We start from the raw sequence: 26,001 nt of genomic DNA, 5'->3' as shown, positions 1-26,001 counted from the left end.
ATTCCTCAATATTTAAAAATAACTTAAATTCTATCCAATCTTTATGAAATATTATGTGGACATGTTATTACTGACTTGTCACCAATGTTCCCGCTAAGCTGTTCGCAGGCGCGTATCTCCCCAGGTCTGCCACGCAGAAGAAATATCAGCCCGCTCAGAGAAGCATGAGATTGAACTTCACTCAACTTTCTAGAGTTTTCCCCCTTAACACTATCAACGTTTCCCTTTACTGTGGGAACTGTGATTGAATCAACGCAATATTAGCCACTTTCAATGCAACATACCGAAACAGAACAAACTATGCAACACTTAGTATGCAAAACTATCTATGCAAGAGTTTTTGTTGTAGGCAGAACGCATCAGAGTAGGATTCTATTGCATTTACACGCACGACTCAGCCCATACTCTACACAGACCGGCACAGCTTAACCAATCAGAGCTGCAGCCTATATGCAAATAGACCATATATGGATCTGTGCCATTCACTTTGAACTGGACTGTGTTTACAGCATGAGCAGTCGTAAAATGTTATGGAATGCATTTTCTACACTGTTTTTGATGGTAGGCCACTCTGGTAGGCCTACATTATGATCAAGTAGGCTACTGTAACTTAAAGCGGGTACAGCCTCAGTGTTCACAGTAAACGCGCAATGTTCAAGTTTGCGCTCAGCAGACCTGAAATTTGCTCAGTTCAAATGATATATTTTTAGGCTAAACCAATGCATGGCCCTTATTATTTAAAAAAAAGATGGATGTAATTTGATCTCTTAACCTGACCCAAATAAGATAATGGTTCAATGAGATCGATAAGAGGATGCATATAGACTTCAGGGCTCGACATTAACGCTTGTCCGGGACAGGTAAAAAAACCTTTGAGTTTTTAGTAAATGTAAAAAATATCTATACAAAATTCTAGGTAATAATAATAATTTATATATTCATATTTATAATAAAATAATAATCATTTATAATAATAATAATAATCAGGATGTTGTGTCCAATGGGGTAAATGCAGATGGACGAACTCCATGCTGTTATTTGACCCATTTCTGGAGGTGTAAATTATATTTTAGATGGTGTCAGCATAATTTTATTTTAATTAATTTTGGAGTAGAATGTCCTTTTAAAAAAGTCACCAGAATTGAGCTTCTGTCCTTCTACATAAAAATTCTCACGGGAAGGACGCCCTAAGCAAGGGGACTGGAATTGGTCAAACTCACATGTATAAAATTAAACTCTTTCACTAAAAGCATGATGGTCATGACTTTCTTACATGGCCCCAGACAATCGCCCCTGCCGACACACAGTTGATGAACAGGTGCCTTATTAAACCAATGCTACATAGGCCTACTTCGGTTGTAAAACCGTCTCTCCAGCGCTTAATATTGGGAGCTGAGAAATAAATCTGACCTTGTGAAAGCTGGGATTCATATCTTAGTTAGTTATTTTGCTTTGAAGTAGCCTACTTTAGCCATTTGATCCCTGATTTATTGAATGAGGAATTATTTTATAAAGAAATGAAAAGTATATGGTTGTAGTTGTGATGTTTTATAGGATATGAAGGGTGGCCAACCATCCTCCAGGAGAGGATTAAAGGGGCAGTGTTGTATTTTGAGACCGGCTTGAATATGCAAAAATGCCAATAGAAAGAGGGTAGCCTACATTTTAATAATAATAATACATTTTATTTTGTAAAACAGTTCCTTGCATCATACTAAACAATTTTCAGTTACCTTTTTGGCCCATTTCTGTTACAGACCTTTTTTTTGGGGGGGGGGGGCAAGTGACGATCAAAAGTGGCAAAAAAATGTCATGTCAAGCCCTATAGACACTCATCTACTGGTCTCAACTCTGCCTAGAAACAGTCAGCTGGGTCACCATGGAGACAGGGTGTTAATAAACTGCAGTGATTCCCCCAGGGGGAAGCCCTCAGATCATCCTCTCCCTGGGGTTCAGATGATAAACCCTAGATGATTGATCCTAGGGCCATTCAATCAGGGAAAACATCATTCATCCTGCACTTCAATAATTCATTTTTGCGGCCTACTTTATTCAACTAGACAATATGTAAAATGTATAATTTGCTGCAAGGATCAAATTGCTGCAGGAAGAGGCAGAGCAATGTTGCTTTTGGCCTACTCCTCTCCTCCTCCTCCTCCTCCTCCTCTTCTTCCAATGAAAACAAAGCAACCGGGATAAGTGTTTCCACCTCCTCTCCTCCCCCGCTTCCCCACTGGCCACCATCCATCCCACCAAAGAGAAAACAGGTGTCCATTGTTCCCATGGCAACAGGTGCTGAATAGCTGCACCATTATGGATTGAGCTAATTGGTGTCAACATTATTCAAAAATGTGTAATTTACTTCAGCAATGGCTGCTTTGGTTAGATTTGTTTGTGTGTGTGTGGATCGGGATGCATGAAACTGGTTTTCTGTCAGGATTGGGTACAAGCAGAAGGGTGTGTTGACAAGAGCATCAGTGTATTCCTGTGGGCCTTGCGCTCATTTGGAGACCTATATTCAGGCTTTGTGTGTCAACCCATCTGCTCTCCTCTCCTCTTCCCTCTCTTCTCTCACTAATAGACTCCTCCAATTCAACATCCTTGTAGTCAGCATCTAATATAGATCCAGGGCTGGAAATAATCACTGTCCTCAGAGATTTTTCTGCCATTGAAATCCTTGGGTGGGCCGCCTACGCCTAATCGGTGTTTTCAGTGTTATTTTTTAAAATATATTTCTGGCATAAAAACGCTTTAAGATATAAAGTATGTAGAAAAGATAATGGACTAATGTATTTTTTTAATAATATAATCTTTGAGAACTAACAATCACCAAAATAAAGCTAGACAGTCAAGGAGAATTGAAAATAAAATAAAAAAATGAATTTAGCTGTACTGATTTTATTATGTTTGAGCAAAATAACACAGCATTAGCCATGACAAAATGCGTATTGCAGGATAATAGCTTTAAAACGGCAATATTTTATCGTAGCTCCATGGCAGAATATGTCGAATCGCAGGAAATTTGTTTTAAAACTGCAAAGAAATCTCTTGGCTCATGGAGAAATGTGTGGAAGAGGGCCTCCCGAGTGGCGCAGCGGTCTAAGGCGTTACTACAGACCCGGGTTCATTCCCAGGCTGTGCCACAACCGGCCATGGCCGGGAGTCCCATAGTGCGGTGCAGAATTGGCCCAGCGTCGTTAGGGGAGGGTTTGGCCGGGGGGGCTTTACTTGGCTCATCATGCCCTAGCAAGTCCTTGTGGAGGGCCGGGTGCCTGCAGGCTGTTCACGGTCGCCAGTTGAACGGTGTTTCCTCTGACACATTGGTGTGGCTGGCGGGTGTTAAGGAGCGTGGTTAGGCGGGTCATGTTTCGCAGGACGTGTGACTCCACTTTCGCCTCTCCCGAGCCCGTAGGGGAGTTACAGCAATGAGACAAGATCGCAATTGAAATTGGGACATTTTTGGAAGTGTGGAATTTCAGGAAATTGGCTTAAAATTGCTAACATTTCTCTACACCACCAAGATGGGGGCCTCTCAAATGTTCTCTAAAATTCAGCTACGCCCCATACCTCGCCCCCTGCCATGCCAACCACCTAAGTCCCTTTTTGATCCAAAAAAAACCTGGTCCTTTGGAATCAGGTCCAACTCTAATTATATTAAACATCCTCCAACCCAGGAGGCTAGTCAATCTGCAAATAGACGTCATTACAGTGATTGGAATCTCACCTTCAATAATGACCTAGTTGGACCAATAAATGCCCTAGTCTTGTGCTTTAGCTTATTCTATGGCATGACAACAGGAACGTGGCTGGAGTCGATTATGGGTTATTGAGAATATTGAGTGCTACCGTACCATTTGTTTCAAGTAAGACTTTCTCTAAGAATTAAGAAATATAGAAAATATTTGGGAACTTTTTAATCCTGCTTCCCGTGACATAGCTTAACCCCCAGATTTACAGGTAACCACCAAAATAATGAAATAATGAATGAAAACACTTAGTAAATGAGGGATACAAAGTGTATTGAAAGCAGGTGCTTCCACACAGGTGTGGTTCCTGAGTTAATTAAGCATTTAACATCACATCATGCTTAGGGTCATGTATAAAAAGGCTGGGCAAGCCATTATTTTGGCTACCATGGCAATACTCCCATAGGATGAAAATGCCCCCATCCACAAGACATAAGTGGTTACTGAATGTTTTGATGAGCATGAAAATGAAGTAAACCGTATGCCATGGCTGTCTCAGTCACCAGATCTCAACCCAATTGAACACTTATGGGAGATTCTGGAGTGGTGCCTTAGACAGTGTTTTCCATCAACAAAACACCAAATGATGGAATTTCTTGTGGAAGAATGGTGTCGCAACCCTCCAATAGAGTTCCAGACACGTGTAGAATCTATGCCAGGGAACATTGAAGCTGTGCTGGCCCACCACCCTATTAAGACACTTTATTTCGGAGTTTCCTTTATTTGGGCAGTTACCTGTAGCTATCAAGTCAACTACTAGCTAGCCAGTTCTCTTGCCTATTTTCTCCAGCTTCCAGGCCATATCCAATGCGAGGCAACAGTCCCATTGCTCTACAGTCCCAAAGCCCGAGAAAGTATTTTGAGGGATGTTTTTCTTTCTCTTCCAACCATATCGTCCTCTTCTGTATCCAACCCAAACCCAGCACAACACACACACACACACACACACACACACACACACACACACACACACACACACACACACACACACAAGGCCTGCTTATGGTTTTGCGTCCTCTCGCCATCCTGCGGCACTCCACATTTCTACCAATTATCTGATTACAGTGTCCTCTGGGCTGAAAATGAACCAATGGTTTATATATAGTTATCTGGTTCCAGCTATAGTTTTTATAGTTGCTCTTCCCAGAGACCCGGGCCGTGTATTTACATGTAAACCTAATTATATGGCAACATCGCTCTGTGGTCGGCCCAGATGGCTAAGGTTTCTTGCCTTTGACGTCAGAGCTGTTTGATTTGTCTACACACACACACACACACACACACACACACACACACACACACACACACACACACACACACACACACACGGATGCACACACACTCACACAGTTTATCTTAACACAATAGACCTATCACACGTCTGGTTAGGGTAGAATATAGCCTGTGTTAAAATAGCCAGACTGTTTTGACACAGAAGGACATTCTTAGGAAAGCATTATGGTAGGTCTATGTTGTTCAACGAAGCGGGGCAGTTTGACTATAAAAATAAGGGTAAACCTTTACGTAGTAATGTCGATATTGGAACATGGGTTGGGAAGGACAAGCAGAGGTAGTAGTGCTTGAAGATACACAGGGATTCAGGAAACAGTCCTGTTAGCCTGATGTGTGTCAATCAACTCATCAACAAAGCAGTCAATCGATCAACCAATAAGACCAATCAGTTCATCACATGTAACTTGCGTAGTTTTACAGTGTCTAGTTTATGTGTGATGTATAACTAAAGTTGTATTGCAGTGTGCGGTGCGGGCAGCGACAGAGGGCAGGATCCTGGTTCTAGAGGGGCTGGAGAAAGCAGAGAGGAACGTTCTCCCGGTTCTGAACAACCTGCTGGAGAACCGAGAGATGCAGCTGGAGGACGGACGCTTCCTCATGTCCTACCAGCGCTACGACAAACTACTGACGGTGAGACCTGTGTGTGTCAGCTGTGTGTGGGCGCATTGAGCAATGTGTGCTGCCCCAGTGTACAAAGGCAGTTGATTTAACCCTGTCCCCTGCAGGAGCACACCAAAGAGGAGCTGGATGCGTGGCAGATTGTGCGTGTGAGCGAGTACTTCCGGGTCATCGCCTTGGGACTTCCTGTCCCCCGGTACAAAGGCAACCCCTTGGACCCGCCCCTCCGATCCCGCTTCCAAGCCAGAGACATCTACTACCTACCCTTCAAGGTTAGAGCAACGATCCCAGATCAACTAGCCTATCTTACGGGCTATATTAATTACAGATGTGGGTAAGAAGGAGAAAGACTTTGAAGCACCAGTGTCGTGTCTGATTACTTCATATTTCTTCTCTCTCAGGATCAGTTGGAAATCCTGTACGTTGTTGGACCAAATGTGCCTGCCGAGAGGTAAAGACACACACACACACACTAATGCTGTACAACTTTAAACAGAGTTATAATTTAGTAATAGCCTAATACGTGTGCTCTGTTGTCACTTTGTATCTCAGGGTGTCCCAGCTGCTGTCGTTTGCCACCACTCTCTGTTCCCAGGAGTCACACAACCTGGGTCTGCCTGATTTCCCTGTGGACAACCTGCCTCCTGCTCTCACAGTACTGGTAAGACCAATGGAGGGAGGGAGGGATGAGAGAAGCATGAAGGTGTGGGAGGAGAGGAGTGAGGGTGTAGGGCTAGCCTTGGTCTGCCTGACTTCTCTGTGGACAACCCGCCTCCTGCTCTTCCAGTACTTTTGAGAAACGTCTGGAGGGAAAATGGATGTAGAGGTGAGGGACAAGGGAGTGAGGACATAGAGCTGCTTGACAGATATCCTTGGCATAGGTCTACTCCTCCACATTATTAAGTCAATTCACCCACCAAACAATCAATCAATTAGACAATAAGTCAATCAACCAACCAACGTATCAATCAATGAATTAGTCAGTGAATACATCAAAACTATGAAATAACACATATGGAATCATGTTAGAATGATGGGTTGAGGTCGGGTGGTTGTGGAGGCCAGGTCATCTGATGCAGCACTCCATCACTCTTCTTCTTGGTTAAATAGCCCTTACACAGCCTGGAGGTGTGTTGGGTCATTGTCCTGTTGAAAAACAAATGATAGTCCCACTAAGCGCAAACCAGATGGGATGGCGTATCGCTGCAGAATGCTGTGGTAGCCATGCTGGTTAAGTGTCCCTTGAATTCTAAATAAATCACTGACAGTGTCACCAGCAAAGCACCCCCACACCATCACACCTCCTCCTCCATGCTTCACAGTGGGAACCACACATGCGGAGATCATCCGTTCACCTACTCTGCGTCTCACAAAGACACAGCTGTTGGAACCAAAAATCGCAAATTTGGACTCATCAGACCAAAGGACAGATTTTCACCGGTTTAATATCCATTGCTCATGTTTCTTTGCCCAAGCAAGTCTCTTCTTATTATTGGTGTTCTTTTAGTGGTGGTTTCTTTGCAGCAATTCGACCATGAAGGCCTGATTCACGCAGTCGCCTCTGAACAGTTGATGTTGAGATGTCTTACTTTAACTCTGTGAAACATTTATTTGGGCAGTAATCTGAGGTCCAGTTAACTCTAATGAACTTATCCTCTGCAGCAGAGGTAACTCTGGGTCTTCCTTTCCTGTGGCGGTCCTCATGAGAGCCAGCTTCATCATTGCGCTTGATGGTTTTTGCAACTGCACTTGCAGAAACTTTCAAAGTTCTTGCCATAATATGGACTTGGTCTTTTACCAAATAGGGCTATCTTCTGTATAACACACCTACCTTGTCACAACACAATTGACTGGCTCAAACGCATTAAGAAGGAACAAAATTCCACAAATTCACTTTTAACAAGGCACACCTGCTAATTGAAATGCATTCCAGGTGACTACCTCATGAAGCTGGTTGAGAGAATGCCAAGAGTGTGCAAAGCTGTCATCAATGCAAAGGGTGACTACTTTGAAGAATCTCAAATATCAAATATATTTTGATTTGTTTAACACTTGATTCCATATGTGTTATTTCATAGTTTTGATGTCTTCACTATTATTCTACAATGTAGAAAATGGTAAAAATAAAGAGCAACCCTTGAATGAGTAGGTGTGTCCAAAACTTTTGACTGGTACTGTATATTCAGTTTCAACCAACCAACCCTTTCCCTGTTCCTGTGTGCTTCCAGGAGCAGTTTCCCATGCTGTCGTCCCAGCAGCTAGTGCAGAGGCTCTACCCCTACCAAGCCATGTTGGGGAAGGAGGGCCGCACCGCCGTGGAGGGGGTTCTTAGTGTAAGAACACACACGGACAGACATGCACAGTTACACAGACATGCACACACACACACACACACACACACACACACACAGCTGACTGTTGTCGTCTCTCTCCAGAGGTTTGAGTTGCTGGACGCGTGTCAGCAGCCGGCTTCCAGTGCTGTCCTGAAGGTGGTGCCCGCGAGCACAGAGCAGCCCGGCCAGGCGGGGGCCCAGGCTGACGTCACAGTCCGCATCACAGACAAGGACATCACCTTCCAGGTAACACAACCCCTTTTTGATTGTGGACCATTCTGTAGAGAAGGGTGACTACTGGGGCATTGTGGGGGTTTGGAGGAATGACATACCAGAGTTGAGATGTTCTGGTCCACAGCCATCTACTAGGCTGTATATGGCTTTGGTCCTCAGTTCTAAGTCGCCTGGTCAATGAGTATGGTGGCATTATCAGCTGTTCTTTGAAAGCTCTTATTTGTTGTGTGTTTTAACTCTCATGTGGGACGTTGGAAGTGTGTGTGTTTGATCTTCTGTGAGGCCCCATATCTACCGGTTATGAGAGAAAGGGAAGTACGTAATATGGATTAAAGATGGTGTGTGTTGATGTGTAACCAAATGGTGATATCTGGTTGTTTTTCTTGTTAATATAAACTTGTCAATCTCTGTTTTCTTTAGCATTACTGGATTCCTCTCTCGCGCTTTCTCTCTCTCTCTCACTCTCTCACTTTCTCTCTCTCGCTTTCTCTCTCTCTCACTCTCGCTTTCTCTCTCTCTCACTCTCTCGCTTTCTCTCTCGCTTTCTCTCTCTCGCTTTCTCTCTCTCGCTTTCTCTCTCTCTCGCTCTCTCTCGCTCTCTCGCTCCTGTCTGTCTGTCTGTCGGTCGATCGGTCCTAGTCCTATTTTTGCTATGTCATTATGGGGTATTGTGTGTGTGTGTGTGGCTTGATGAGGGGAAAAAAACAATTTAATCAATTTTAGAATAAGGCTGTAACGTAACAAAATGTGGGAAAAGTCCAGGTGTCTGAATACTTTCTGAATGCACTGTGTGTGTGTGTGTGTGTGTGTGTGTGTGTGTGTGTGTGGGGGGGGCAAGAAAAAGTATGTGAACCCTTTGGAATCACCTGCATTTCTGCATAAATTGGTCATACAATTTGATCTGATCTTCATCTAAGTCACAACAATAGACAAACATAGTGTGCTTAAATTAATAACACAGAAATGATTGTATTTTTCGTGTCTATATTGAATACATAATTTAAACAATCACAGTGTAGGTTGGAAAAAGTATGTGAACCCCAAGGCTAATGACTTCTCCAAAAGCTAATTGGAGTTAGGAGTCAGCTAACCTGGAGTCCAATCAATGAGACGAGATTGGAGATGTTGGTTAGAGCTGCCCTGCCCTATAAAAAACACTCACAAAATTTGAGTTTGCTATTCACAAGAAGCATTTCCTGATGTGAACCATGCCTCAAACAAAAGAGATCTCAGAAGACCTAAGATTAAGAATTGTTGACTTGCGTAAAGCTGGAAAGGGTTACAAAAGTATCTCTAAAAGCCTTGATGTTCATCAGTCCACGGTAAGACAAATTGTCTATAAATGGAGAAAGTTCAGCACTGTTGCTACTCTCCCTAGGAGTGGCCGTCCTGCAAAGATGACTGCAAGAGCACAGCGCAGAATGCTCAATGAGGTTAAGAAGAATCCTAGAGTATCAGCTAAGGACTTACAGAAATCTCTGGAACATGCTAACATCTCTGTTGAAAAGTCTATGATACGTAAAACACTAAACAAGAATGGTGTTCATGGCAGGACACCACGGAAGAAGCCACTGCTGTCCCAAAAAAACATTGCTGCACGCCTGAAGTTTACAAAAGAGCACCTGGATATTCCACAGCGCTACTGGCAAAATATTCTGTGGAAAGATTCAACTAAAGTTTTGTTGTTTGGAAGGAACACACAACACTATGTGTGGAGGAAAAAAGGCACAGCACCTCAACTTCAAAACCTCATCGCAACTGTAAACTATGGTGGAGGGAGCATGGTTTGCGGCTGCTTTGCTGCCTCAGGGCCTGAATAGCTTGCTATTATTGACGGGAAAATGAATTCCCAAGTTTATCAAAACATTTTGCAGGACAATGTTAGGCTTTCTGTCCGCCAATTGAAGCTCAACAGAAGTTGGGTGATGTAACAGGACAACTACCCAAAACACAGAAGTAAATCAACAACAGAGTGGCTTCAACAGAAGAAAATACGCCTTCTGGAGTGGCCCAGTCAGAGTCCTGACCTCAACCCGATTGAGATGCTGTGGCATGACCTCAAGAAAGCAGTTCACACCAGACATCCCAATAATATTGCTGAACTGAAACAGTTTTGTAATAAGGAATGTTCCAAAATTCCTCCTAACCGTTGTGCAGGTCTGATCCGCAACTACAGAAAACGTTTGCTTGAGGTTATTGCTGCCAAAGGAGGGTCAACCAGTTATTACATCCAAGGGTTCACATACTTTTTCCACCCTGCACTGTTCAATAAATACATGAAAACGTATAATTGTTTGTGTGTTATTAGTTTAAGCAGAATGCTTGTCTATTGTTGTGACCTAGATGAAGATCAGACCAATTTATGCAGAAATCCAGATATTTCGAAAGGGTTCACATACTTTTTCTTGCCACTGTGTGTGTGTGTGTGTGTGTGTGTGTGTGTGTGTGTGTGTGTGTGTGTGTGTGTGTGTACATATCGGTATCTCTGAAATTCAATATGCTTTAATGGCGTTAATGACAAGGTCAGTGTTGCCAAAGCGAAGTAAAACGCATAAAAATTATGAAAACAACATCGACATCAATAAGAATATTAGCTGTAATACTCTCTGATTACAGGTCCCAGCAGGCACCAAGGCACCGCGCCCCCCCAACAGTAACCCCGCATTCATCAGCACCCCGAGCCACGCCCAGCTCCTGGCTGAGATGGTGCAGTCACACCTAGTCAAAGACATGTGCCTTATAGGGGCTAAGGTACACACACACACACACACACACACACTGCTGCGATATACTATTTATTCACCTGCTTGACCAAGACACTACCTAATTTATATTTGTAAATACAGTCATTCTTGACAGTACGTTCATTATCTATACTGTATATCCTATTGTGTACACATCAGGCTATTACTATGCATACTATACCTCTTCTATTGTTAGCTATTTTTTACATGACAAATATAATTTCATTAGATTGTTTTAATTGACACACGCACGATAACCTCCATCTAAGATGCTTAGTTACGTTTAATGTGTGCTGGTTTGCTTTTGCTCCTTGGACAACAATTATGACCAAGTCTTGTATGTTTTCAGGGTTGTGGCAAGTCAGCGGTTGCCAAAGAGTTTGCTGAGATGCTGGGTTACAACATGGAGCCTGTAATGCTCTATCAGGTAGGAATACAGTACCTCCCAACTCTCCATTTGGAGGCTGTGTCTGTGTGTGTCTGTGTGTGTCTGTGTGTGTCTGTGTGTGTCTGTGTGTGTCTGTGTGTGTCTGTGTGTGCCTGTGTGTGCCTGTGTGTGCCTGTGTGTGCCTGTGAGTTGGAGAAAACAACCCCTTAGCTGAGGTTCAGTTGTCCAGAGCTGCATCACTGACATGTCACGTCTCCCTCTTTTCAAAAGACGACTGGAATCATTATGTTCAACGGTCAGATAATGGACTTTTGGTTGAATAAATGATTGTCATGCTTTATTCCACGTTGATGGACTTGATAACTAAGAGAGAAGGATGTCTTTCTCAGACTACACACACACACGCAGTTGTCCCTTCCAATGCAGGCACATGGTAATGGGTCACTTCATGGCTCTGTCCCAGGGGTTAATGTACTGTATTTCACAGGAGCACATTCCTCACATAACTCGCCGTGTGTGTGTGAAGCAAATGTTTTTATAAGTTGTCGGGATTTGTGTGTTTGTGAGACAGTGGCTATAATTACAACACCTCATCTCTCTCTCTTTGTCACCTGTCTATAGGACATGACAGCAAGGGACCTGTTACAGCAGCGCTACACGTTAGCTAATGGAGACACAGCGTGGAGACCCTCTCCCCTGGTCACTGCTGCCCAGGAGGGCAAGCTACTGCTACTGGACGGCATACACCGGGTTAACCTGGGAACCCTGGCTGTACTCTCCAGGTACATAGTCACTTACACGCAGTGACAGACACACACATGCAGACAGGAACACGTGCACACTCACAAATAGCATATCATCTACTAATAGCTTGTCTACTGTATTACAGCTTAATGGCCACTGTGACTGGTCCTAGATCAGTCATCCGCTAATATAGAGGTCTTCAACCTTTTCTTGTCTAGGGACCCCCTCCCAGGCAAACCGGCGAACCAGGGACCCCTATCATATGTTAACAAAAACGTTTTTTCATCAGGTGAATGATAACGGCAAGGAGAAGTAATCAACATTTTAAAATGAATAGATTTGGTGGATAGTTTTTCATTATTTTGACCTACCCACATTATAATTGGAAAAGCAAGTGTAAACTCAACATACCCTATTAGCTAGAAAGGTAATGCCAAACCAGGGTTTCCATTAGGAAATTGTGTTCGGAACATTTGACCGGCAGCATTTTAATTTACTGTAGATTTGAGAAAACCACGTGCATTGGGTGCGTAACCTGATTGGTTCATCCACCCACGGTGCTCAGAATGACATAAACCACATTTAGATTATGGTAGTTCATATTTACAGAACATGCAAGGGACCGCAACAATGTACCGAATTCTGATGCGCACTTTGTAGTTATTCTAACTGTCCACATTTCCTTTTCCTCAACTAACAAGACAAGTAACGAACAGAAAAATCACTAACCTATGTCTACTATCCCCCATAGAAGAAAAGTTGACCTATTCTATTGGTCAGCTTGTCGAGAAAGAAATAGCCTATTCCAAACAGACTCTGGGACAGTTGTGGGATGATTGAGCCCAAATTCATACGATCAGTAGGCCTAGGCTACATAAAGATGTTTTTTAAAAAGCAACAGATCAGAACGTTTAGCTTAAAGTGTTGATAAACTATTATTTCTTCACATTATAAGAGCAGCAATGCGCATAAGGCGGTAGGCTACGTGCAAATGTTTGTTCGATAATACAAGTAACGGGAAAACACCATTGGGAAGAAAGAGAGGAGCTCTAATATGCAACAACTAGCATGGGTTGCTAATATGACTAGGATTGTGCCTTTGGCCACTGGACAATGAAATCATTTGATATAAAATAATTGCCCCACGGATATGGTCGAGTTTGGCTAGGCTACTTTGAAGTGAGGTAGGCATGTAGTAAAGCATTCAGGTTTCAAACAATTAAGTTTATGTTTTGAAAATGCATACTGCCTCTAGCTCATTGCAAAGTGCTGTATGACTCGCTGATGATGCCTGCCTTCTGTTGCCAATGTATTTGCTGTTTGAGTTGCTGTAGCATCAACTCTTGTGCTGTCTGACAGACTTTCTGCTCAAAGGCTCTGTATGCTGTAATTTAATTCCATAAAATTATGCAAATTCATCTGTAGACCGATAAGCTTGACAAGTCAAATGTATTTACATCGACTGGTATTTCCATCAATGAAAAGGCTAAAAAGCATTATTTTGCAGTGGGATTTTTCTTCTCCTGGACAATTGGCCAGCTCAAATTTGATTTATCTACTTTTCAACAACAACAAAAATTGCAGCCAAAAGCTGGCTATAACCGGCTAATGGAAACCCTGCTCCAAACACATATTAGCTAAAAACAGCTGTTTTATCACGGTTAAAGGCCCAGTGCAGTCCAAAATTATTTTTTTTTACATTTATTTAAAAATGGTCCAACGCAGCCATTTTTAGTTCAATATCAAATCATTTCTTGGGTAACAATTATTAAGTATCTTACTTGTTTTTAATGAAAATGGTCAAAAAGCAACAACAATTGCTTCTTAGCAAAGAGCAATTTCTCAAGCAAAAAGTTTGCTAGGACTGACTGGGATTGTCTGAGTCGGGAGGAGGAAAATGAAAATGAGCTGTTATTGGCAGAGAGGTTTGGAACTGTCTTTCTTATTGGTCTATTAACTAATTTACCGCATGGTGATGTCACCATGGAAGGCCAAAACTCCATCCCACCAAAACAGGCTGAAATTTCAGGCATTCTTTTCAAACAGTTCTTACACTAAAAGGGTATTATCATAATTTTCTCAATTTCACAGTATTATTCCAAACTCGGTGTGGAAATATACACTAAGCATACAACACATTAAGGACACCTTACTAATATTGAGTTGCACCCCTCCCCCTTAGAACAGCCTCAAATTGTCGGGGCATGTACTAAACAAGGTGTTGAAAGCGTTCCACAGGGATGCTGGCCCATGTTGACTCCAATGCTTCCCACAGTTATGTCAAGTTGGCTGGATGTCCTTTGGGTGGTGGACCATTCTTGATACACACGGGAAACTGTTGAGTGTGAAAAACTCAGCAGAGTTGCAGTTCTTGAGACAAACCGGTGCGCATGGCATCTTCTACCATACCCTGTTCAAAGGCATTTAAATATTTTGTCTTGTCCATTCATCCTTTGAATGGCACACATACGCAATCCATGTCTCAATTGTCTCAAGGCTTAAAAATCCTTCTTTAACCTGTCTCCTCCCCTTCATCTACACTGACTGAAGTGGATTTAACAAGTGACATCAATAAGGGATCATAGCTTTCACCTGGATTCACCTGGTCAGTCTATGTTATTAAAAGGGGAGGCAGGTAGCCTAGTGGTTAGAGCGTTGGGCCAGTAACCGAAAGGTTGCTGGAACGAATCCCCGAGCTGACAAGGTACAAATCTGTCGATCTGCCTCTGAACAAGGCAGTTAACCCACTGTTCCCCGGTAGGCCATCATTGTAAATAAGAATTTGTTCTTAACTGACTTGTGTAGTTAAATAAAGGTTAGTCATGTGTTGGCCAAAATGTATGTAACGCTTTATTTACAGTGGGGGGAAAAAGTATTTGATCCCTTGCTGATTTTGTACGTTTGCCCAATTTTAATGGTAGGTTTATTTGAACAGTGAGAGACAGAATAACAACAAAAATATCCAGAAAAAAACGCATGTCAAAAATGTTATAAATTGATTTGCATTTTAATGAGGGAAATAAGTATTTGACCCCACTCTCAATCAGAAAGATTTCTGGCTCCCAGGTGTCTTTTATACAGGTAACGAGCTGAGATTAGGAGCACACTCCGTAGCTCCTAACCGCAGCTTGTTACCTGTAAAAAAAGACACCTATCCACAGAAGCAATCAATCCGATTCCAAACTCTCCACCATGGCCAAGACCAAAGAGCTCTCCAAGGATGTCAGGGACAAGATTGTAGACCTACACAAGGCTGGAATGGGCTACAAGACCATCGCCAAGCAGCTTGGTGAGAAGGCGACAACATTATTCGCAAATGGAAGAAACACAAAAGATCTGTCAATATCCCTTGGCCTGGGGCTCCATGCAAGATCTCACCTCGTGGAGTTGCAATGATCATTAGAACGGTGAGGAATCAGCCCAGAACTACACGGGAGGATCTTGTCAATGATCTCAAGGCAGCTGGGACCATAGTCACCAAGAAAACAATTGGTAACACACTACGCCGTGAAGGACTGAAATCCTGCAGCGCCCGCAAGGTCCCCCTGCTCAAGAATACATATACATGCCCGTCTGAAGTTTGCCAATGAACATCTGAATGATTCAGAGGACAACTGGTGAAAGTGTTGTGGTCAGATGAGACCAAAATGGAGCTCTTTGGCATCAACTCAACTCGCCATGTTTGGAGGAGGAGGAATGCTGCCTATGACCCCAAGAACACCATCTACACCGTCAAACATGGAGGTGGAAACATTATGCTTTGGGGGTGTTTATCTGCTAAGGGGACAGGACAACTTCACTGTATCAAAGGGACGATGGACGGGGCCGTGTACCGTCAAATCTTGGGTGAGAACCTCCTTCCCTCAGCCAGGACATTGAAAATGGGTCGTGGATGGGTATTCCAGCATGACAATGACCCAAAACACACGGCCAAGGCAACAAAGGAATCGCTCAAGAAGAAGCACATTAAGGTCCTGGAGTGGCCTAGCCAGTCTCCAGACCTTAATCCCATAGAAAATCTGTGGAGGGAGCTGAAGGTTCGAGTTGCCAAACGTCAGCCTCGAAACCTTGATGACTTGGAGAAGATCTGCAAAGAGGAGTGGGACAAAATCCCTCCTAAGATGTGTGCAAACCTGGTGGCCAACTACAAGAAACGTCTGACCTCTGATTGCCAACAAGGGTTTTGCCACCAAGTACTAAGTCATGTTTTGCAGAGGGGTCAAATACTTATTTCCCTCATTAAAATGCAAATCATTTTATAACATTTTTGACATGCGTTTTTCTGGATATTTTTGTTGTTATTCTGTCTCTCACTGTTCAAATAAACCTACCATTAAAATGATAGACTGATCATTTCTTTGTAAGTGGGCAAACCTACAAAATCAGCAGGGGATCAAATACTTTTTTCCCCCACTGTAGATAGTCCATCTGTAGATTCTCTGCAGACGTTCAGTTACATTTCAACTAACTATCTACTAATCCTAGCCCTAGCTCTAACCCCAACCTTTATCCTAACCCCAACCTTAACCTTTATCCTAACCCCAACCTTAACCTTTCTCTTAATCTTTATCCTAACCCCAACCTTAACCTTTATCCTAACCCAAAACTTAACCCTTAAGTTTACCGTATGATGCCCAGTCAAAACAGTTTGAGCATATAGTATGTTATTTTGTGATGTTAGTTTTGGTGTTTTGCAGGTTTTTTCTCCGGCTCTTCCAGCCCCTTCATTGGTGATTTGGTAGGGATTATTAAAAAAAAATCACTTGAGAAATACTGCACCAAACATCTTAGTTAGATGTAAAATTGTGCGACTAAGACCTCTGCAAAAATGTGTAAATTAATGGCAGATTAGTCTTCATTTGTCTTAGATTGATTGACTATTTTGAGGAAGTGTTTTTGTGTTAATGCCTATGCCTAGCCGAGTTCTGCTAAAAGCAAACCGAACCTATGTATGCGGCTGCCTTTACTCTAGCCCTGACTCTAACCTTAACCTTTACCCTAGCCCTAACCTTTACCCTAGCCCTAACTCTAACCCTTACCCTAGCCCTAACTCTAACCCTTACCCTAGCCCTAACCTTAACCTTTACCCTAGCCCTAACCCTAACCCTTACACTTACCCTAACCTTAACCCTTACCCTAGCCCTAACCTTAACCCTTACCCTAGCCCTAACTCTAACCTTAACCCTTACCCTAGCCCTAACTCTAACCTTAACCTTTACCCTAGCCCTAACCTTTACCCTAGCCCTAACTCTAACCTTTACCCTAGCCCTAACTCTAATCTTAACCCTAACCTTAACCCTTACCCTAGCCCTAACTCTAACCTTAACCCTTACCCTAGCCCTAACTCTAACCTTAACCCTAATTCTAACCTTAACCCTTACCCTAATCCTCATGCGAACCCTAACCGTAACCTTAGCAAGCAGTTGCTTATCAACAGGTGGACAGTTGCTTATCAGCAGATCGTTTGTTTATAGTATGACCATCTGTAGAGTATCTACAGATGGACTATCCAAATAAAGTGTGACCAAATCAATGTCCAAGTCAAGAAAGCTTAGCAGCAGCCAGGGGAAATTACAGCAGGTGCTGTTTCAAAGCCTTTGTCATACTCCAGGGAATGCAAATTACTCAATATTTGAGAAATAAAGTTGACATCATTATAAAGATATTCTCCTCTTTTCTTTTCTACTGTGGGTAGGTTGTTGCTAGCGATATTCGTTAAAAACGTCAAAATGCACTTATTGTTTTATATATTATTTTTATTTTCTGGGGGTCCGCGTGTCCCCGGTTGAATACCCATGCACTAATACTATGTCTACTGTATTACAGGTTACTGGTCACTGTGACTGGTTCTAGATCAGTCATCCATTAATACTATATCTAGTTTGTCCAATGTGTTACAGGTTGGTTACTGGCCACTGTGACTGGTCCTGGATCAATCATCCATTAATACTATATCTACTGTAATTTAGGTTACTCCATGACAGAGAGCTGTCTCTGTACGACGGGTCCAGACTTCTGAGGTGGGACAGATACCAGGCACTCAAGGAAGAGCTACAGCTTACAGACGATCAGCTACACGAAAGGTATACACGCAAGTAGGAACACATATTCCGAGGCATGTATGTTCGCTAGAGCTGGTGCCAAATTATGACACCAGTGCTGCCCTGTGGGAGCAACCTGTTCACCCATTATCTCCAGCTATGGAACTTCCTGTTTGCCAGTCTGTGGCATAATTTTGTGTGCTGCTATTTTGGCCAGGTCTCTTGAAAAATAGATTTGTAATGAGGTAAAATAAATAAATCAAATAATAACATGGCGTTTCTCTTTCGATCTCCCTGTGGCAGCCTGGTCTCATAGACTAGACGTAACATAGTAAAAGTAAATCCAGGACACTCAAATTAGTATGATGTGTTACGTTTGGTATGGTTACATAAGACAGAAGGTTACTTAACCTCTCTGGCGCATGTGGGACGAACTCGTCCCACCTACGTAACAGCCACTGAAATCCAGTGGCGCGATTTTTGAATCGTTTGAAATACTATTACTTCAATTTCTCAAACATATGACTATTTTACAGCTATTTAAAGACAAGAATCTCGTTAATCTAACCACACTGTCCGATTTCAAAAAGGCTTTACAACGAAAGCAAAACATTAGATTATGTCAGCAGAGTACCCAGCCAGAAATAATCAGACACCCATTTTTCAAGCTAGCATATCATGTCACATAAACCCAAACCACAGCTAAATGCAGCACTAACCTTTTATGATCTTCATCAGATGACACACCTAGGACATTGTGTTATACAATACATGCATGTCTGTTCAATCAAGTTCATATTTATATCAAAAAACAGCTTTTTACATTAGCATGTGACGTTCAGAAAAAGCATAACCCCCGCAAACTTCCGGGGAATTTACTAACAGTTTGCTAAATTACTCACGATAAACGTTCACAAAAAGCATAACAATTATTTTAAGAATTATAGATACATTACTCCTCTATGCACTCGATATGTCCGATTTTAAAATAGCTTTTCGGATGAAGCACATTTTGCAATACTCTAAGTACATAGCCCGGCATCACGGGCTAGCTATTTAGACACCCGGCAAGATTAGCCTTCATCAAAATCATATTTCCTATAAGAAAAATGTTCTTACCTTTCCTGTTCTTCGTCAGAATGCAGTCCCACGACTTCTACTTCAATAACAAATGTAGGTTTGATCCCAAATAATCCATCGTTATATCCAAACAGCGACGTTTTGTTCGTGAGTTCTAGACACTATCAGAATACTAAATCACGGTCTCGCGCATGGCGCATGGCTTGACAAAAAATTTCTAAATATTCCATTACCGTACTTCGAAGCATGTCAACCGCTGTTTAAAACCAATTTTACGCCATTTATCTCGTAGAAAAGCGATAATATTCCGACCGGGAATATGCAATGAGCCTAAACAGCCGAATTAAATTTCTCCACAGGGGCGAATCGTGCACGCGCCTCATTCAAAGGTCCTCTGATCCGCCACTTACCAAAGGCGATAATGTGTTTCAGCCTGAGGCTGCCTCGTCAACCTTCAGGTATTTCCCGGGTTCTGAGAGCCTATCGGAGCCCTGGGAATTGTCACGTTACAGCTAAGATCCTTACTTTTCAGTAAACAGATGCAAGACGCACGACTCCTTGTCAGACAGGGTACTTCCTGCATGAAACCTTGTCAGGTTTTTGCCTGCCATAGGAGTTCTGTTATACTCACAGACGCCATTCAAACAGTTTTAGAAACTTTAGGGTGTTTTCTATCCAAACCTGAACAATAATATGCATATTCTAGCTTCTGAGTTGGTGTAGGAGGCAGTTAAAAATGGGCACATATTTTTTCCAAAATTCTCAATGCTGCCCCCTAGCCCATAGAGGTTAAGGCAAAAACGAAAGGAGGGTGGATGGGTGGGTTTATAACGCGAACGTGTGCTCGTTTTTAGTTTCCAATGACTCATCCTTACCTGTTTCCTTTCATTAAGGTTAACCCAATGTTTGCGTTTTTCGAATCTCATTACGGACAACTTTTGCATTTGAGATAATTAGCAACTTTTCAACTACACTGAACAAAAATATAAACGCAACATGTAAAGTGTTGGTCCCATGTTTCATGAGCTGAAATAAAAGATCCCAGAAGTGTTCCATACCCACAAAAAGCTTATTTCTCTAAAATTGCGGACACAAATGTATTTACATCCCTGTTAGTAAGCATTTCAAGTGTAGCATTTCAAGATGCTGATTAAACAGCATGATCATTACACAGGTGCACCTTGTGCTGGGTACAATAAAATGCCACCGCAGACCACGTGTAACCACGCCAGACCAGGACCTCCACATCTGGCTTCTTCACCTGCAGGATCGTCTGAGACCAGCCAAATGGACAGCTGATGAAACTGTGGGTTTGCACAACCAAAGAATTTCTGCACAAACTGTCAGAAACTGTCTCAGGGATGCTCATCTGCGGGCTCGTCGTCCTCACCAGGGTGTTGACCTGACTGCAGTTTGGTGTCGTAACTGACTTTAGTTATCAACTGCTCACCTTTGATGGCCGCTGGCAAGCTGGAGAAGTGTGCTCTTCACAAATGTTTCAGCTGTACTGGGCAGATAGCAGACAGCGTGTATGTTGTCGTGTGGGTGAGCGGTTTGCTGATGTCAACATTGTGAACAGAGTGCCCCTTGGATGTGGTGGTGTTATGGTATGGGCAGGCATAAGCTACGGACAACCAACAATTGCATTTTATCGACGGCAATTTGAATGCACAGCGATACCGTGACAAGATTCTGGGGCCCATTGTCGTGCCATTCATCCGCCACCATCACCTCATGTTTTAGCATGATCATGTACGGCCCCATGTCGCAAGGATCTGTGCACAATTCCTGGAAGCTGAAAACGTTCCAGTTCTTCCATGGCCTTCATACTTACCAGACATGTCACACATTGAGCATGTTTGGGATGCACTGGATCGACGATTTCCACCAATATACAGCAACTTCGCACAGCCGTTGAAGAGGTGTGGGACAACATTCCACAGGCCACAATAAACAGCCTGATCAACTCTATGCGAAGGAGATGTGTCGTGCTGCATGAGGCAAATGGTGGTCCCGACAGATACTGACCGGTTTTCTGATCCACGCACCCAATGTGTTTTTAAGGTATTGGTCACCAATAGATGCATATCTGTTTTCTTATCCATAGATTAGGGCCTAATTAATTAATTTAAATTGACTGATTTCCTTATATGAACTGTAACTCAGTAAAGGCTTTGAAATTGTTGCATGTTGCGTTTCAATTTTTGTTCAGTGTACTTACTAGCATGTTAGCTCACCCTAACCCTTTTTGCTAACCCTGCCCCTAACCCTAAGCTTAACCTAACCCCTGGCCTTGCTAACATTAGTGTTAGCCACCTATCCAACAATAGCCACAAATTGGAATTTGTAACATATCATACATTTGCAAATATGTAACATATTGTACGTTTTTGAAATTTGTAATGTATAGTGCTTTCAGAAAGTATTCACACCCCTTGATTTTTTTCCAAATGTTCTTGTGTTACAGCCTGAATTTAAAATGGATAAAATTGAGATGTGTCTCTGACCTAACACAATCCCCCATAATGTCAAAGTGGAATTCTATTTTTAGAAATCTTTACAAATGGATTAAAAATGAAAAGCTGAAATGTCTTGAATCAATACGTATTAAACTCCTATGTTATGTCAAGCCTGTCACGGTTGTCGTATGATGAAGACCAAGGCGCAGCGTGTGTATCGTTCCACATTTTATTTAAACTGTGAAACTATGCAAGACATACAAATAAACTACTAAACAAAATAACAAACCGTGACGAAGAGGTGCAACATGCAGTACCTCAAAATAATCTCCCACAAAACCTAGTGGGAAAAACAACAACTTAAATATGATTCCCAATTAGAGACAACGATGACCAGTTGCCTCTAATTGGAGATCATCCCCCCCAAAAAACATAGAAATACAGAAACTAGACAAAACCCCCAACATAGAAAAAAGAAATTAGAACCAACATAGACATAAATATACTAGACAAAACCCCCTGTCACGCCCTGACCTACTCTACCATAGAAAATAAAAGGTTTCTATGGTCAGGACGTGACAAAGCCTAAATAAGTTCAAGAGTAAAAGATTTCTTAACAAGTCCGCCTGGGCCGGCAGGTAGCCTAGTGGTTAGAGTGTTGGGCCAAATGTTGGTGGATCGAATCCCCAAGCTGGGTAAGGTAAAAAGGTAAAAATCTGTCGTTCTACCCCTGAACAAGGCGGTTAACCCACTGTTCCTAGGCCGTCATTGTATATAAGAATTTGTTCTTAACTGACTTGCCTAGTTAAATAAAGGTTAAATTAAAAAAATATGAAAAAAATAAGTTACATGGACTCACTCTGTGTGCAATAATAGTGTCTAACATGATTATTTTATTGGCTACCTCATGTCTGTACCACACACATACAATTATCTGTAAGGTCCCTCAGTCGAGCAGTGAATTTCAAATACAGATTCAACCACAAAGACTAGGGAGGTTTTCCAATGCCTTGCAAAGAAGGGTAGATGGGTAAAAAATTAAAAAGCAGACATTGAATATCCCTTTAAGCATGGTGATGTTATTAATTACACTTTGGATGGTGTATCAATATACCCAGTCACTACAAAGATACTGCCGTCCTTCCTAACTCAGTTTCCGGAGAGGAAGGAAACCGCTCAGGAATTTCACAATGAGTCCAATGCTGACTTTAAAACAGTTACATTTTAATGGCTGTGATAAGAGTGAACTGATGATGGATCAACAACATTGTAGTTACTCCACAATAACAACCAAAATTACAGAGTGAAAAGAAGGAAGCCTGTAAATAATAAAAAGAATCCAAAACATGCATCCTGTTTGCAACACGGCACCTAAGTAAAACTGAACAAACAAATTGGCAAAGAAATGAACTTTATGCATTAGGTTTAGGGCAAAACCAACACTCACAGCTGTAATTGCTGTCGAAGGTGATTCTAACATGTATCGACTCGGGTGTGAATACTTCTGTAAATTAGATATTTCTGTATTTCATTTTAAATAAATTGCAAAAATGTCTAAAAACATGTTTCCACTTTGTCATTATGGGGTATTGTGTGAAGATGAGTGAGAGAAAAAAAACATATATTTAATCAATTTTGAATTCATGCTGTAACACAACAAAATGTGGAATAAGTCAAGGGGTATGAATACTTTCTGAAGGGACTGTATTGTACGAATTGCAATTTGTAACATAATATACAAAATGGATGATGGACATCCACAAATTACTACATATCAAACGAAACATAACATGTCAGTGTGTGACGATTTACGTACAGAATAATATGAAATGCTCTGAGACCAGGTTGCCTGTGGAGATGGCAGTTCTGCCTGTGATGTGTTGTGATGGTGGCTGTATGTGTGTTATGAAGGGATACAACACCCTATCATGTTAATTAGCATGCCGTCCATTTAGATATCACTGTGTGTGTGTGTGTGTGTGTGTGTGTGTGTGTGTGTGTGTGTGTGTGTGTGTGTGTGTGTGTGTGTGTGTGCAATTTTTTATTTTATTTTCTAATGACTCATCCTTCCTGTGGTTAGTCATTCAATAATACCTCCTCTCAGGTGTCATACCACACACAGACTTTCAGGTGTCAGACAGAACAGTGAAGTTATGGGCTGTGTAATGTCGGGTGTTGATTAAGCCTCATTATTAACCCTATGAGGTTTGGAGTCTGCTGGTTTTCTGTTCTACCTGATCATTAATTGCACACTTGGTATTCCAGGTGTAAATCAGTCCCCGATAAGAGGGACACAATTTAAAAAATGCGATGGAACTGGCTTTGAGGTCCAGAGTTGAGTTTGAGGGGTCTAGGGACATGAGCTATGAGTTACGGTTTGACACACACACACACACCACTGACACACACCTCAGGACGTGACCTTGCAGCCAGAGGCAGGTCAGTCAGTAGACAGAGGGGGAGGACGGCTCATAATAATGACTTGAATGGAACGGCATCAGACACATGGAAACCATTCCTCTAGTTCCTCTCCAGCCATTACCACGAGCCCATCCTCCCCAATTATGGTCCCACCAACCTCCTGTGCAGTGTAGTATTTAAATATCTGTGTCAGAAGTGACACCCTGACAATGACTGCTTTCTTCTCCACCGTCATAACAGGAAATTAGTAGGAGAGAGAAGGGGGAGAGATATAGAGGAATAGAACGAGGATAGAGGAATGTGGTGGAGAGAGTGGGGGAGGGAGAGAGAGCGGGGGAAAGATATAGAGAAATAGAACGGGGATAGAGGAATGTGGTAAGGAGAGAGGGGGAGGGAGAGAGATATAGAGGAATGTGGTAAGGAGAGAGGGGGAGGGAGAGAGATATAGAGGAATGTGGTAAGGAGAGGGAGGGAGAGAGATATAGAGGAATGTGGTAAGGAGAGAGGGGGAGGGAGAGAGATATAGAGGAATGTGGTAAGGAAAGGGAGGGGGAGGGAGAGAGATATAGAGGAATGTGGTAAGGAGAGGGAGGGGAGGGAGAGAGATATAGAGGTATGTGGTAAGGAGAGGGAGGGGGAGAGATATAGAGGAATGTGGTAAGGAGAGGGAGGGAGGGGGAGGGAGAGATATAGAGGAATGTGGTAAGGAGAGGGAGGGAGAGAGATATAGAGGAATGTGGTAAGGAGAGGGAGGGGGAGGGAGAGAGATATAGAGGAATGTGGTAAGGAGAGGGAGGGAGGGGGAGAGAGATATAGAGGAATGTGGTAAGGAGAGGGAGGGGGAGGGAGAGGGATAAAGGGGAATGTGGTAAGGAGAGGGAGGGAGAGAGATATAGAGGAATGTGGTAAGGAGAGGGAGGGACGGGGAGAGATATAGAGTAATGTGGTAAGGAGAGGGAGGGAGGGGGAGAGATATAGAGGAATGTGGTAAGGAGAGGGAGGGAGAGAGATATAGAGGAATGTGGTAAGGAGAGAGGGGGAGGGAGAGAGATATAGGGGAATGTGGTAAGGAGAGGGAGGGGGAGGGAGAGAGATATAGAGGAATGTGGTAAGGAGAGGGAGGGAGAGAGATATAGGGGAATGTGGTAACGAGAGGGAGGGAGAGAGATATAGAGGAATGTGGTAAGGAGAGGGAGGGGGAGGGAGAGAGATATAGAGGAATGTGGTAAGGAGAGGGAGGGGGAGGGAGAGATATATATATATAGAGGAATGTGGTAAGGAGAGGGAGAGGGAGGGAGAGAGATATAGAGGAATGTGGTAAGGAGAGGGAGAGGGAGGGAGAGAGATATAGAGGAATGTGGTAAGGAGAGGGGAGAGGGAGGGAGAGAGATATAGAGGAATGTGGTAAGGAGAGGGAGAGGGAGGGAGAGAGATATAGAGGAATGTGGTAAGGAGAGGGAGAGGGAGGGAGAGAGATATAGAGGAATGTGGTAAGGAGAGGGAGGGGGAGGGAGAGAGATATAGAGGAATGTGGTAAGGAGAGGGAGGGGGAGAGAGAGAGATATAGAGGAATGTGGTAAGGAGAGGGAGGGGGTGGGAGAGAGATAAAGAGGAATGTGGTAAGGAGAGGAGGGGGAGGGAGAGAGATATAGAGGAATGTGGTAAAGGAGAGAGGAGGGAGGGAGGGGGAAGATATAGAGGAACTTTGTGGTAAAGGAGAGGGTGAGGGAGATGGGAGGGAGCCTAGATATTAGAGGAATGTGGTAAGGAGAGGGGGGGGAGAGGGGAGGAGAGAGATATAGATGAATGTGGTAAGGAGAGGGGATGGAGGGGGGAGGGAGGAAGAGTATAGGGGAATGTGGTAAGGAGAGGGAGGAGGGGGAGGAGGAGAGTATAGGGA

The 26,001-nt window shown here is 42.9% G+C and overlaps 1 protein-coding gene across 1 annotated transcript in view; it reads left to right on the top strand.

Moving 5' to 3' along the window:
* vwa8 (von Willebrand factor A domain containing 8) overlaps positions 1 to 26,001 on the top strand; it is a gene marked incomplete in the record, with an annotated part of 79,765 nt that overhangs the window by 4,517 nt on the left and 49,247 nt on the right. The window contains 10 exon segments of the mRNA XM_029703022.1: positions 5,502 to 5,669; positions 5,765 to 5,929; positions 6,059 to 6,108; positions 6,210 to 6,318; positions 7,886 to 7,990; positions 8,093 to 8,236; positions 10,841 to 10,975; positions 11,318 to 11,395; positions 11,978 to 12,138; positions 18,070 to 18,183. Coding sequence (XP_029558882.1) covers positions 5,502 to 5,669; positions 5,765 to 5,929; positions 6,059 to 6,108; positions 6,210 to 6,318; positions 7,886 to 7,990; positions 8,093 to 8,236; positions 10,841 to 10,975; positions 11,318 to 11,395; positions 11,978 to 12,138; positions 18,070 to 18,183 — 1,229 coding nt within the window.

Source organism: Salmo trutta, chromosome 20 (genome assembly GCF_901001165.1).
Source record: "Salmo trutta chromosome 20, fSalTru1.1, whole genome shotgun sequence".
NCBI classification, from domain to species: Eukaryota; Metazoa; Chordata; class Actinopteri; order Salmoniformes; family Salmonidae; genus Salmo; species Salmo trutta.
This window is presented reverse-complemented; position numbering and strand designations above follow the sequence as displayed.